The 14212-nt window shown below is 48.1% G+C and overlaps 1 protein-coding gene across 2 annotated transcripts; it reads right to left on the bottom strand.

The window, feature by feature from the left end:
* Positions 1-782: 782 nt before the first annotated feature.
* LOC128404478 (mothers against decapentaplegic homolog 6-like) lies at positions 783-13904 on the bottom strand. Of its 2 annotated transcripts, none has more exons than XM_053370176.1 (4): positions 13761-13904; positions 9865-10244; positions 7648-7740; positions 783-1743 (listed from the first exon to the last, which is right to left on the bottom strand). In XM_053370176.1, exons 2-4 carry the CDS (start codon positions 10238-10240, stop codon positions 1208-1210), a joined length of 1005 nt encoding a protein of 334 aa, XP_053226151.1. In that variant the 5' UTR covers positions 10241-10244; positions 13761-13904; the 3' UTR covers positions 783-1207. The 2 variants fall into 2 exon arrangements, with proteins under 2 accessions (XP_053226151.1, XP_053226152.1); XM_053370177.1 differs by lacking the exon at positions 13761-13904 and adding an exon at positions 13549-13716.
* Between the last annotated feature and the right edge of the window lie 308 nt (positions 13905-14212).

Below are 14212 nucleotides of genomic sequence, written 5' to 3'. Positions count from 1 at the left end.
GCTGCTGCCATTGGTATACTGATAATATTGAGCTAGATGGGTCAAGAGCTGGACTCACTTTAAGGCAGCTCCCGTTGTTCCTCTTTAATTCACCAGTTTATTCAAAATCATGAGGACTGGAATCTTAGGGTTTGGTTTTGTTACATAAAAGACCTTAGCTCAGTGGTAGAGCATCTGCTTTGAATTCAGACAGGTCCCAGGTTTGCTCCTGGTTATCTCCAGGTCGCAGGAGAATCCTGCCCGATACCCCAGAGAGATCCTGCCAGTCAGTGTAGATACTACCAGGCTAGATGGACCAATGGACTGATTTGGTATAAATCGGCTACCCGTGTCCTACAAGCGAGGTGGGAAGCTGTGGGTTGGTCCCCTTGCTACCGATCCCCAGCACGTGATATTGAGAGGTAGACTGCGTCTGTAACTGGAGGTTCCATTTACCCACCACATTTAAGAGACGTCGAAGGGCCAATCCTCCTCCAGGAATCTCTCCAGTCCCATTTTCTAAGGCCGTCTAAGCCAGCGGAACGTTCCCTACAGTGGATGCTGTAAATGGACAGCAAAAAACACACCTTTGCTTCTCCAACCTGCACTTACTGCTGTTCAGCTTCACAGGGTGAAGCTTTTACAAACCTGAATGGTGTCATTTCCGCCCCAGCAGACTGCTTTGAGTGGCTGCCCTCCATCCCCAAAGCGGCAGCTGCGTTTACACGACAAATCCAGTTTGAAACCAGTTTCGCTTAAAAAACCCAAAAAAACCCCTCCCTGAGAACTATAGTTTTTTCCCGTAAGGGAAACGGATGCTGAAACTTTAAAACGGCAGCCGCACTAGCAGAAGTGCTAAAATTCCCAGGGAGGAAGCTGCTGAACTGGTTGAACTGGTTTGTGAACTACAAAAAAGAAAAATTCTGCTGTGAACCTGAGTTTGTTGGGCCCTGCTCTAATTCTGCCTTGTGACTATGTCTAACTTGCTCGCCCTCAGGCCACCTTCTCGACTTATATATATGCCACTACCTTCTCAACCCGTATATTTATAAGGAAACAGATAACTTACAAAAGCCACCCGACTCTCGCAGAATCCTCTCTCTCCCCGTGCGAGGAAGCTGGGAAATAATACGTAGATCTTTCCCGCACTCCCCCAAGGCTCAGAGAGGGGGTTCCCCCCTCACCACCCGCAAAACCAGCCCCCTTTCCTGGCTCCTTGCCCCCCTCTTCATCTAGGGACGTTCAGCAGAACTTCCAACCAACATGGGCAAGAGGTGATAAACCGCCGCGAGTAGCACTGGCCCCAGCCTTTGCCGAAGCTGATCCGGACGCTGTGGGCATCGTAGGGCCCGTCGTGGTGGCCCTGCCAGCAGGCCAGGTTGCCGGCGCGGTCGTAGTCAAACACCTTGAGGGAGTAGCCGGGAAGCAGCTTGTGAACAGCCGGCCCGGAGCAGCCGGGAGGACCCAGGGTTGGGGAGCAGACGAAGACGGGGTGGTCGCTGCGGTTGTAAGCCCAGACGCCGCTGCCTTCGCGGCTCAGGAGCAGGCCTTGCCCGATCTTGGCCCGGGCTCGCTGGACAGCTTGGCTACGGTTCCTGGAGCCCAGCTGGCCCAGGCAGAAGCCGTTGCCGGTTGGAAGGTCGGCGAAGATGTTGACGTGGTCGTCGTGGACGGGGAAGAGCCTTCCCACTCGAAGGCGGTATTCCCAGTAAGCCAGTTTGCACCAATGGCCGTCTCTGAGGGAGCGCTGGGAGAGGCTGGTGTCTGCGGAGGGGTGGGGGGAGAGAGAAAGGCATTCTCTTCAGAACTTTTTATTTTTATTATTCAATATTTTTATTGGTTTTCACAAAGCAAATCTCACAGTTAACACGTTGAAATTTCGAAATCAAACAAGGTTCTTCCGAATCTTAGGACTCCCCTACGTCGGTCCTTAGTAGTGTATCTAAATCAGCTGCATATTATAATTCCTCCACATTAAAGTCCTCCAAGAACTTTTTAAAAAATTATCAGTTTGTTAACTAATGAAAAGCGCAAAGATAACAGAAAGAAGAACTTAGTGCAGATACCCCAGTTGCATATTCAATTTGCGTTGCCGTATTTTTAAAAAATGAAAACTTGAACATAAAAGTTTTTGCAAAATCTTCAAAGAAGAAGAAGAATCTTGGACATAAAAGTTTTTGCAAAATCTCCCAAGAAGAAGATCGCCAAAATCTACACTTCTGACATGGGTTGCCATACGTCCAGATTTTACCGAACATTTAAGCAATTTCTGCCCAGATACCGTTTATGAGGGCCAAATCCTGGCTACGTCCGGGAAATTCTGGACGAATGGCAGCCCAAGGATATTCCTACATTGCAGGGGGTGAGCTAGATGTCCCTCAGGATCCCTTCCCACTCTCTAAAATAATAATAATAATAATAATAATAATAATAATAATAATAATAATAATAATAATAATAGTGGTGTAATTGACTTCTGACAAGTACACAGAGCGCGAACAAGACTGAGTGTATGGGGGGGGTGGCTCGTTTAATTTCACTGCACACAGGTGGTGTAGTGACAATAAAGGTTTATTATTATTATTTATTTATGATTCTGTGACTCATAAATTTAGATTATAAAGTGCCGCAGCCTGGAAGGACGAAAGTACAAAGATAAAGTGCAGCTGAAAAGGTATCACAAAGTATTAACTCACATGAATAATGAAGATTTATAAAAAAATTAAAGTATTCTCCAACTGTGAGTTCCATCATTATTGAGAATCAAGGTTCCAACAGAGGTTTAAACAAGCTAAACATCTGCATAGACTGATGGCACTGAGTGAGTGAGCAGGCGCCTCAATTGGCATAGTGGTTTGAGTGTTGGACTAGGACAGCGGTCAGCAAACTACGGTCCCTGGGCAGGATCAGGCCCACCTGGGTCCTAAATTTGGCCCGCGCCGCAAAGCCGAGACTTCTGGCAATAGCGATGGGAGGAAGAGGCTGGGCGGCGGCGGCTCTGCCAATCAAACACCACGCCTACTTGCCCCCCTCGCAGTGTGCATGTTGTTGTTGTTGTTTAGTCATTTAATCATGTCCGCCTCTTCGTGACCCCCTGGACCAGAGCACGCCAGGCACTCCTGTCTTCCACTGCCTCCCGCAGTTTGGTCAAACTCATGTTTGTAGCTTCGAAAACACTGTCCAACCATCTCATCCTCTGTCGTCCCCTTCTCCTTGTGCCCTCCATCTTTCCCAATATCAGGGTCTTTTCCACGGAGTCTTCTCTTCTCATGAGGTGGCCAAAGTATTGGAGCCTCAGCTTCAGGATCTGTCCTTCCAGTGAGCACTCAGGGCTGAGTTCCTTCAAAATGGAGAGGTTTGAGCTTCTTGCAGTCCATGGGACTCTCAAGAGTCTCCTCCAGCACCATAATTCAAAAGCATCAATTCTTCGGCGATCAGCCTTCTTTATGGTCCAGCTCTCACTTCCATACATCACTACTGGGAAAACCATGGCTTTAACTATACGGACCTTTGTTGGCAAGGTGATGTCTCTGCTTTTTAAGATGCTGTCTAGGTTTGTCATTGCTGTTCTCCGCAGTGTGCATAGGAATTCGTGTTTTTTTAAAAAAAGTCCGGCCCTCTACAAGATGTGAGGGACAGTGGACTGGCCCCCTGCGGAAAAAGTTTGCTGAGCCCTGGACTAGGACCTGGGAGTGCAGGGTTCAAATCCCAACTCAGCCATGAAGTTCACCTTGGTTCAGTCACCATCTCTTAACCTAATCTACCTCACAGGGTCGTTGTGAGAAGCAGAACTCAGTAGACCACTTTGAGCTTCTTGGAAGATAAAATTGGTGTATAAATGCAATAAACAAATAAAAATATTTGCATAAGAAATAAGATTAAACATATGAATGAGTCATTTGAGCTCTGCCTTTTAGATACTTTTCGTTTAGGAGATAATCTTTTTTAAGGAAGGGCAATTTGCCAAACCCTTAAATGCTAGCAATCCAGATGATTAAGATTAAAAGTCTTCCAGGATATTAGCCATGGAGCCCCTGGGCTGCTGTTAAGAGATGAGAAATAAGCTCTTTCCTTTCCAAATCCCGTTCCGTTCCCACATACAGCCTCAAAAAAAGCTAGGCGGAAACATGGAAAGATTTTGTTTGTTAACAAAGAGATCTCAGCAAAACGCCTTATTCCAAAATTCATCTGAGAACTTTTAAGGAGAGCCCTGCAGGATCAGACCACAAAGTTAAGACGGGCACTTGTGTGCTACAAAAAAACGAGGCAGAGATTTTCATGTGCAGATGTACAGATGCAAAGGTACAGATAATGGTGCTGATTTAAAGTGAATTGTATTGTACTGGAGGAGTCTTTGAAGGGGAAAAGGCTGTGTGGCTCTGCGGTAGAACATCCAGCTTGTGAGTGGAAGGTTCTGAGTTCGATTCCTGGCATCTCCAGGGAGGGCTGTGAATGTCCCCTGCCCAAAACTCTTGGAGAAGTCATTGCTGGTCAGTGCAGACCAGTGATTCTCAAAGGGTGTGGCAGGAGAGGATGGCAAATAGGAAGGGAAGATTCAAGGACCACCAATATTATATTCTGGGAATGAGTCATGTTCTGCATTGTTTCATACTTTCCACATGCCCCGTGGTCATATTATAATGTAGTTGTGTTCTTTGTTAAAAAATCAAGCACCGCTAGGAGTTGTATATTTTTGTTTTCCAATGCATTTCTTATCAATGAAAAAATCCGGTGTGGCGCGAGCATTTTTTATTCTGAAAGTGCAGCCCAAAGAAAAAAAGCTTGAGAACCACTGGTGTTGCCATAAAATAGAAAATCCAGACACAAAAGTTGTTGAGGTTTTTTTTAGTTTTGCCCAAAGTGGTTGAGCTTTCCCCCCCCTCAAGTTGTTTTTGAGCTATTTTTAAGGAATTTGCCAAAATCTACACTTCTGAGATGGGTTCCCTTACGTCAAGATTTTCGCATCATTTAAACGATTTCCACCCAGACGCTGTTTACGATGGATGAATCCTGGCTATGTCCAGGAAACCCTAGCAGACAGTACTGAGCTTGATGTATAAGGCAGCTTCCTATTTAAGTAGGCTATTTATTTCCATTCTTAAGGAAATCAGCCCTGAGTGCTCACTGGAAGGACAGATCCTGAAGCTGAGGCTCCAATACTTCGGCCGCCTCATGAGAAGAGAAGACTCCCTGGAAAAGACCCTGCTGTTGGGAAAGATGGAGGGCACAAGGAGAAGGGGACGACAGAGGACAAGATGGTTGGACAATGTTCTCGAAACTACCAGCATGAGTTTGCCCAAACTGCGGGAGGCAGTGGAAGACAGGAGGGCCTGGCGTGCTCTGGTCCAGGGGGTCACAAAGAGCTCCTAAACGACTAAACAACAACAACAATAATTTATCCAGATCATTGAGGACTAGAATCTTCTAAGATAAAGTAATAGGTAGAGCTAGTGACCTTCTGCATCCATAGCAGACATCCTACCACTGAGTTATGGCCCTTTGGCCCCATTGCGGCAAGGCTCAGCCCCCAAAGGCAAAAAATAAGTTGTGGTGTGTTTTTTTAACTAGGGACTGATAGAATTAAACAAATAAGGAATGGACTGTTCCTCCCGGTCAAGGAGACTCCTGGGTTTCTGCTCAGACAAAGGCGCCCTGGGACAATGGGAGCGGGAAGTCCCACGAGGGCCGGCTGGGAGCGCTGAGAGGCGGCACGTAGGCCCCACGGTCTCTCGCTGGGGTCCCACATCTTTGGCCGGGACAGAGGAAAAGCCAGCCCAGGCGCCGAGAGCTTGCTCAGACGTGGCGGCGTGGCCGGGCGCCAGATCCCAGGCTGCATTGTACGTCAGGGCACATTGTCTGTGTGTCTGCGGGCTGCAACTTCCTCCTGGCCGCCGGGAACCAGAAATAACAGGGGCAGCCGTCTGTCAGTGTCCGTCCCTCGCTTTTTGAAAAGTTTCTGCTCTGCAAAGCAGCCAGGAAGGCCTCTGTGCCGGGCCGTTGCCTGCCTGCTTTTCATTCTCCTTGTAAGAGAGCAGCATAATCGGCGTCCCCGGGATCAGGCCCTCTAACTGCAGGAGGGTTTTCAAACAGAGTTGGGGGCCACTATTCAGGGTGGTTTTCCCAGTAGTGATGTACGGAAGTGAAAGCTGGACCATAAAGAAGGCTGATCGCCAAAGAATTGATGCTTTTGAATTCTGGTGCTGGAGGAGACTCTTGAGAGTCCCATGGACTGCAAGAGGATCAAACCTATCCCTTCTGAAGGAAATCAGCCCTGAGTGCTCACTGGAAGGACAGATCGTGAAGCTGAGGCTCCAATACTTTGGCCACCTCATGAGAAGAGAAGACTCCCTGGAAAAGACCCTGATGTTGGGAAAGATGGAGGGCACAAGGAGAAGGGGACGACAGAGGACAAGATGGTTGGACAGTGTTCTCGAAGCTACCAGAATGAGTCTGACCAAACTGCGGGAGGCAGTGGAAGACAGGAGTGCCTGGCGTGCTCTGGTCCAGGGGGTCACGAAGAGTTGGACATGACTAAACGACTAAACAACAACATTCAGGGTGGTGCTGAGAGAGGCAGGTTTCAGTCCACACACGGCCAAAAATAAGAAGTGCACTCCTAGATCAGAGCAAAGTCCCGTCTAGCTCAGTCTCTCACATGCCTCTCAGAAGCCCACCGATGGGGCATAAAGTCAAGGACCTAAATATATTAATTTTGAGTATTTGCACCCCACTCCCCATCCAAAAAGGGTGGAGCGACTTACTTACAGTCAAAGCAAGACAGTCCCTAGCTGCAGGCTTGCAATCTTTAAAAACAAAAAAACCCACAACACACAAGGAAAGAGGGACAGGGAGGGCAGAGGAAAACCCAAACTCAGGCACTGATTTCAAAACTGTTGCCCTATAACGACCAAACGTGGGCACAGTTCAGGGGCAGGTGGTGCCTGGTGGAGCTGGGCCTCCAGCAAAGCTGATGGAATAAACCTTCTGCTTCGTAACTCTCCCTCTGAGGCAGCCTGATGCCCCGAGGAGACAGGAGAACATACCCTCCGACTGCCCTGACGAAAACGGGACATTCAGATTTTTCTTGTGAGAGGTGGCCAAAATGGCTGCCGCGATCTCGCATTATTTGGGGCTGCACTTTGGGGGGCACAGCAGCCCAAAGCGTGTGTTTAGAGGTGCTGCACAAGTTCGCTGCCCCCCCCCAACGCACTTTTGGGCCGCTGTATCCAGAAAAAGCCCTTTTGGGAGGGCTGCAATCTTGCATGGGTCATGAGACTTGCACAGTACTACAGCCGCAGAAGACTATGTCCTGGTTTTGGGCCTCTTCATATTGGAAGAGATGGGTGCAGAGCTGGGCTGGCCTGTCAGGGCAGAGTAGATGGGGGGGGGGGAAGAGCTCTGCTTCCCTGTTCCCCTGTTCTGGAATGGCCGCCCCCGGAAGAGATGCCTGGAATTGAAGCTGGAATCTACCATATGCAAAGCAGATGTTCTATCCCTTCAGGGAGTCTCAGCAACCTGGGAGTAACCGGCCCACAAACCAGATCAGAAGCTGGTTCCAATCCCTGCTGGGAAAATTTCTTCCCTTGCTGACAGCCTGGACACAGATTCAGCCGTGCGCAGGATCAGACCCTCTCTCACACCTCCTTACCGAGGCTCCCGATTTCTCACCTTGCCATATTCTGCGGTTGTTGTTCAATGTGTTGGCGCACTTCAGAGGGGTTGCGAAAGGAGAGATCTTGCCATAGGGGGGCAGGGGGGTCTCTAGAAAAGAAAATAATAACAATAAGAGAAGGCATGAGCCACTTTTAAATCCTTTGTCTCATATCTTGAGGATTAGGGGGGCAGTGGGTGCTGCCATAAAATAAGTCCAGCATCATATAAGCCCCAGCCAGATTGGATAATGGACAGGGATGGCGGAAGTTGAATACAGAAGAGCATAAGAACATATTGAGAGCCAGTGTGGTGTAATGGTAGAGGATCTGGGAGACCAGGGTTCAAATCCCCACTCAGCCATGAAGCTCAATGGTTGTGACCCTAGCATAGCTGTCAACGTTTCCCTTTATTTAAAGGAAATTCCCTTATTCCGAATAGGATTCCTCGCAAGAAAAGGGACAAGTTGACAGCTATGGACCCTGGGCCATTCACCATCTTTTAGCCTCAAAGGGTTGTTGTGAGGAAATGGGGAAGAGGAGAAACTACATACACCACCTTGAGATTGTTGGAAGATAAAGGTAGTAAATAATAATAATAATAATAATAATAATAATAATAATAATAATGGCAGCAGCAGCCTGCTGCATCCGGCCGATGGCCCATCTAGTCCGGCATCCTGTTCTGACAGTAGCTGACCAGATGCATCATGGGAAACTCGCTAGCAGGGCCTGAATACAACAGCAATTCTCCCCTCCTGTGATTCCTAGCAACAGTTATTCAGAAGCAATGACAGTGGCAGGAGAACACAGACGTCCTGGGTATTAGCCATAGAGAGGCTTCACTTCCAGTTTGTCCAATCCTCTTTTAAAGCCACCCAAATCGGTGGCTGTCTCACTGCCTCCAGTGGGAGGGAGTTCCATAGGTGTTTTTTAAAAAATGTTTTTATTAACAATTTCAACATAATAGCATATCAAAACATATCATATTCATTATTTTCTCCCCTTTTCCCCGACCCCCCTTCAAACCCTCCCTCCCCTCCCCCAGAGACTTCCCTCAGCTCCTCTCTCTGATTTCTCAGCACATATTATTCTCTGCATGTTATAAAATTATACGAATCCTTACACTATCTGTCTACCATGTTATCAATCAATAAAGCTGTGTATGCTTATTCAAAACCTGCCAAGGAGTCCAACTCGTTTTGTTGTTTTTTAAAGTAATTTGTAAAGTGTTCCCATTCTTCTTTAAAGTCACAGTTGTCCTTATCTCGCAGTTTGTATGTCAATTTAGCCATAGTTTAACTACGCATTGCGTGAAGGAGCACTTTGTTCAATCTGCCCTGGATCTTCTAGCGCTCAGCTTCATTGGAGGTCCACGCAGAGCAGATTCGGCCCCCGGGGAAAATAGATCGGGGAGCCTGTGGCCCTTGTGAACTTTCTGGGCTCGCCCAACTCCTATCAGCTCCAGCCAGTATGCCTGATAGCCAAGGATGATGGGCGATCTGGTCCACCAGATGCAGCCAGCATGGCCGGGGGCTGCTGGGAGTTGGAGTCCATCCCATTTGGAGGGCCGCGGTCTCCCCACCCCTTCTTTCCACCTCTGCATGTGAATTTGGTCTGTGATCCCTGATTGGTTGGGACGTGTGTCTACGAGAGGGATGGGGAAAACCTGTGGCCGTTGGCTATTGCCCGACCACAACACCCATCATCCCTGGCCATAGGCCAAGCTTACGAGGGCTGATGGGAGTTGTAGTCCGCCAACACCTGGAAGTGAGAGCTGGACCATAAAGAAGGCTGATCGCCAAAGAATTGATGCTTTTGAATTCTGGTGCTGGAGGAGACTCTTGAGAGTCCCATGGACTGCAAGAAGATCAAACCTCTCCATTCTGAAGGAAATCAGCCCTGAGTGCTCACTGGAAGGACAGACCCTGAAGCTGAGGCTCCAATACTTTGGCCACCTCATGAGAAGAGAAGACTCCCTGGAAAAGACCCTGATGCTGGGAAAGATGGAGGGCACAAGGAGAAGGGGACGACAGAGGACGAGATGGTTGGATACTGTTCTTGAAGCTACGAACATGAGTTTGACCAAACTGTGGGAGGCAGTGGAAGACAGGAGTGCCTGGCGTGCTCTGGTCCAGGGGGTCACAAAGAGTCGGACACGACTAAACAACAACAACAACACCTGTAGGGTCAAAGGCCCCAAAACACCGCCTGATTTGCCTCCCGCATTCCTCACCAGGTACGGCGAGCCGGCTGAGATGATGCGGGTTGCAACAGTGGACGCCGCCCTCTCCGCCGGTGCTCTTGCAGAAGCTGAGGCGCTTGAGTTCGTGAGGGTGGCGCAGGTCGGGCCAGCGGAAGAGCCGGCACAGGAGAAGCGAGGCGGGGAGGCCCGGCTTGGAGCCTCGCGACTCCACCCAGATGCAGCCCGACTCGCCCGCCCCCCTGCTCTCCACCGCCCACAGCAGCAGCTCCAGCTCCTTCTCCTTCAGCTTCTTGAAGAGGGCCAGAGCCGCCGGCTTCAACGCCCCGTGGCTGTCGTCGGGGCCGGGCGTGACGCAGCGGTGCCTCCAAAGCCGTTGTGCCAAGCTGGCTCGCCGAGACCGGAACATGAGGCTTTATAGAGACAGAACGACAAAACCAGCATTTATTTATTTTTTTGTGCCCATTCAAAGCATCTCCTCAGTCGCATCCCTGTAAAGGGGCCTGTTGGAAGTGCAAGGATCATTCAGTTTGTCATTTAAGGGTTAATTCTGTGAGTGTAGCAGTCACCTGACCAAGAAGTGGTGGAGGTGTTGCTTAGCAACCAGGCAGAGCGTCATGATCTTTGCTGAGGTTTTTTTTTTTTGGCGGGGAAGGGGGGGGGAACCAGACAGAGGGCCTCCTCGGTAGTGGCGCCCACCCTGTGAACGTCCTCCCACTCAGATGTCAAAGAGATAAATGATTGCATAACCTTCTGAAAACATCTGAAGGCAGTGCTATATAGGGAAGCTTTTAATGTGTGATGGTCTGTTGTGTTTCCGTATACCAGGCTTCCTCAACCTCGGCCCTCCAGATATTTTTGGCCTACAACTTCCATGATCCCTAGCTAGCAGGACCAGTGGTCAGGGATGATGGGGATTGTAGTAACAAAACATCTGGAGGGCTGAGGTTGAGGAAGCCTGACATATACAGTGCTACCTTGGTTCTCAAATGCCTTGGTTCCCAAACGCCGAAAACCCGGAAGTAAGTGTTCTGGTTTTCGAACGTTTTTCAGAAGCTGAACATCCAACACAGTTGGCGACTATTGTTTCTGGGGCGCCTGCACCAATCAGAAGCTGTGTCTTGGTTATCGAACATTTCAGAAGTCAAAACGGACTTCTGGAACGGATTACATATGGCGCTTTTGTTTTTGCTATTTATTTTGTGTTTTTGTTTTTGAGGCTTTTTTGGTCAATTTGTTTTTGTGACTGTGTGGAACCCAGTTCAGCTACCAATTGATTGACTATGTGACTGCAGAAATGGATAAAAGCCGCCCATCCAAACATGACTATCACCTACAATACTATCTTATTTATTTTATAGTACAGTACATTGATTATTGCTTTCATTTTATGGTTTTGGAACGCTTTGGTTTTGGAACGGACTTTCAGAACGGATTAAGTTTGAGAACCAAGGTACCACTGAATAGGGAAGCTTTTAATATGTGATGGTTTGTTGTGTTTCTGCATATTCTGTTGGAAGCCGCCCAGAGTGGCTGGGGCAACCCGGTCAGATGGGTGGCATAATAATAATAATAATAATAATAATAATAATAATAATAATACTCAGTGACAGAGCATTTGCTGTGTGTGCAGAAGGTCCCAGGCTCAGTTAGAGAGAGAGACTCTGCTGCCCGAAAGAGCTGCTGCCAGCCAGTGTTGCCAGTATTGAGCTACATGGGCCAGCTACATGACTCAGTAGAAGGCAGAAATTTTTAACTTTTCACAAACAGGCGAAAAGTCTGCCCCTTGAGAGATGAAAGAGATCTCCTTCTCTAGAGGCTGGAGATTCATCTGTCAGGGGAGCCGCAATGGTATCAAGCAGTGAAGTGACTAGATAATTTCTGAGACCTCCTCTGACTCTCAAATGCTCAAACGGTTCCTTCACATCTGTTGGAGACAGCTAGGCAGCCCGGCTGAAAATCCCAGAGCCTGCTCTGCTGATTCCCTGCAAACAGCAGCCAGCCAGCGGCACAACAGCACAAAGCAACTAGTATCCATTATGCATTACAGCCACATTCTAACCCACACGGACTTGTGCAAACAGAGGCACACAAATGGAAGAGAAACCCTATGTATGTAACAACCGCAGCAATAATTCTTTAAGCCCAAAAATGGGGGAAAAAACCTAGTACCAACGAAAGAAGAGCGGCAGATAAAGATGATGGACTTTGCAGAACTGGCGAAGCCGACAGGAAAAATCTGAAACCAGCACGATCAAGTATCCCAAAAGGATTGGAGTAAATCTTTCAAAGATTATTGTAAGCAATTAACATCGCTCGCAGGGCTGTCTGATGACTTGCACTGAGAATTTTTTTATCTTTCTATATTTATTTAAATTTTGAGATGTTCTGTAAACAGTCTAATTGGAACAGGAAAATGTATAAATTGCAATGATATAGAGGTTAATTTCGAAAGCCATGAGTCGTTGATAGGCTCTAAAGAGCCAGGGTGGTATTGTGGATAATGACGATGTGAATGTATAACGTTGAATGGAAAATAAATAAAAATTATATATTAAAAAATGGGGGGACGGGGACCAACCACACTGACCCAACCAGGGGCCACATTCACAACCTACATTTAAAGCACTGTGATAATACTGCTTTAAACAGTCATGGCTTCCCCAAAGAATTCTGGGAACTGTAGTTAGTTAAGGGTGCTGAGAGTTGTCCCTCACAGAGAACTATAGTTCCCAGAGGTTACAATGAAGAAGAGGGATTGACTGTTAAACCACTCTGGGAATTGTGGTTGTCAGAGGGGACTGCAGGGGATGGGGGTCTCCTAAAAACCCTCAGCACCTTCCACAAGCTACAGCTCCCAGTATTATTTTAGGGAAACCATGATTGTTAAGAGTGCTGAGAGGAGAACCCTAGTTCCCAGCACCCACCAGCTACGATTTCCACAGCGGTTTAACTAACAATCCCTCTTCCCAGGGAATTCTGGGAATTGTAGCTCCGGGAGAGGAACAGGGGGTCTCCTATCAACTCTCAGCACCCTTAACAAACTACAGCTCCCAGGATTCTTTGGGGGAAGAAGCCATGGCTGTTTATAGAGGCATCACAGAGCTTTAAATCTCTGGTCAGCGGGGGCTCCTTCCCAAACCAACCTCTGCCCTTGTCAGCGCATTACCACCAGTGCCGGATTTACCTATAAGCTAAACAAGCTATAGCTTAGGTCCCCACTCTCTTGGGGGCCCCCCAAAAAAATAAAGGAAAAAACACCTGGGTGTACATTTCCAAAATATAAGATAAAAAACAAATAAAACAAAACCTACAATTATTATTTCATGTTACAGCAAGTTCCTAGAGACTAGATTATGAGCCTTTCAAACTGTGTTTCGAAAGGAACTTTCGTGATTGCCAAATGCCAATCAAAGTTCTTGCATTATTAAGTTTGTGATGAATAAAAAAATAATTTTGCTAGAGCTTAATAATTATTTCACTATTAACATACTTCTTCTTAATGGTATTTCACTATTAATAGACTTCTTCTTAACTGTGTTTCAGTTCAACATTTGATAAAATACATATTTTGTTATGTGCCAATGGCTTTAGATACCTGTTAGGTCCATAAATTACCATGTAGCATATATTCAACACACACACACACACAAAAAAACAACCAGCGACAATTTGTTGTTGACAAAGGACAGCTGGACATATAAAGGGCCCCATTACCTTCAGTAGCTCAGGGCCTCATCAGACCTAAATCCGGCCCTGGTTAGCAAATTATCACCCGTGCGCCCCGCGCAAGCGACAGTGCACGCGCGGCGGGCATCTAACATGTTAATGCACCCGCCCCGGCACCCAGCAGCAGCAAGCAGGTTCCCTAACTGCCCGGCGAGTTAGAGACGCCTGTCCAAAAGCGAGATAGGGCGGATCACACTCACTGTGAAGGCAAAGAGCGGCTGGACACACCACTGGGTGCAGACCCCGCCAGGAGACCAGGACGGCTCAACCCACAGACTTCCTGGCAAGCTCTTTTCTTGCGGGCTGTTCCCTCCCCAGGCTTCCTCCGTCCAGCCTCTCTCTCTCTCTCTCTCTCTCTCTCTCTCTCTCTCTCTCTCTCTCTCTCTCTCTCTCTCTCTCTGCGTGGGAGGCAGCAAGCAGGGGAGGAAACGGGGCGTCAGTGGGGTGGGGGTGGGGGGAGAGCTTGGGGAAAAAAACCTTGGTCTGGAGGGATCTCTGCCAGGGCGGGTCATGCCAATGGCAGCAGGCAGCTGCCAGCGTTGACCTGAAGGTTTTCTCGGTGCCTGGGATGTCGCGGGGGGGGGGGGAGGTTGTTGTTGTTGTTTAGTCGTTTAGTCGTGTCCGCCTCTTCGTGACCCCCTGGACCAGAGCA

The sequence above is a fragment of the Podarcis raffonei genome, chromosome 16, assembly GCF_027172205.1.
Source record: "Podarcis raffonei isolate rPodRaf1 chromosome 16, rPodRaf1.pri, whole genome shotgun sequence".
NCBI lineage: Eukaryota > Metazoa > Chordata > Lepidosauria > Squamata > Lacertidae > Podarcis > Podarcis raffonei.
This window is presented reverse-complemented; position numbering and strand designations above follow the sequence as displayed.

What these genes read in the sequence shown, in the direction of transcription:
- LOC128404478 (XM_053370176.1), bottom strand. Translation starts at nt 10,240, where the DNA reads ATGTTCCGGTCTCGGCGAGCCAGCTTGGCACAACGGCTTTGGAGGCAC. An exon ending in CAGCCGGCTCGCCGTACCTG is followed by an intron (nt 7,741 to 9,864) that starts GTGAGGAATGCG and finishes TTTCTTTTCTAG; the next exon opens with AGACCCCCCTGCCCCCCTAT. An exon ending in CAACCGCAGAATATGGCAAG is followed by an intron (nt 1,744 to 7,647) that starts GTGAGAAATCGG and finishes ACCCCTCCGCAG; the next exon opens with ACACCAGCCTCTCCCAGCGC.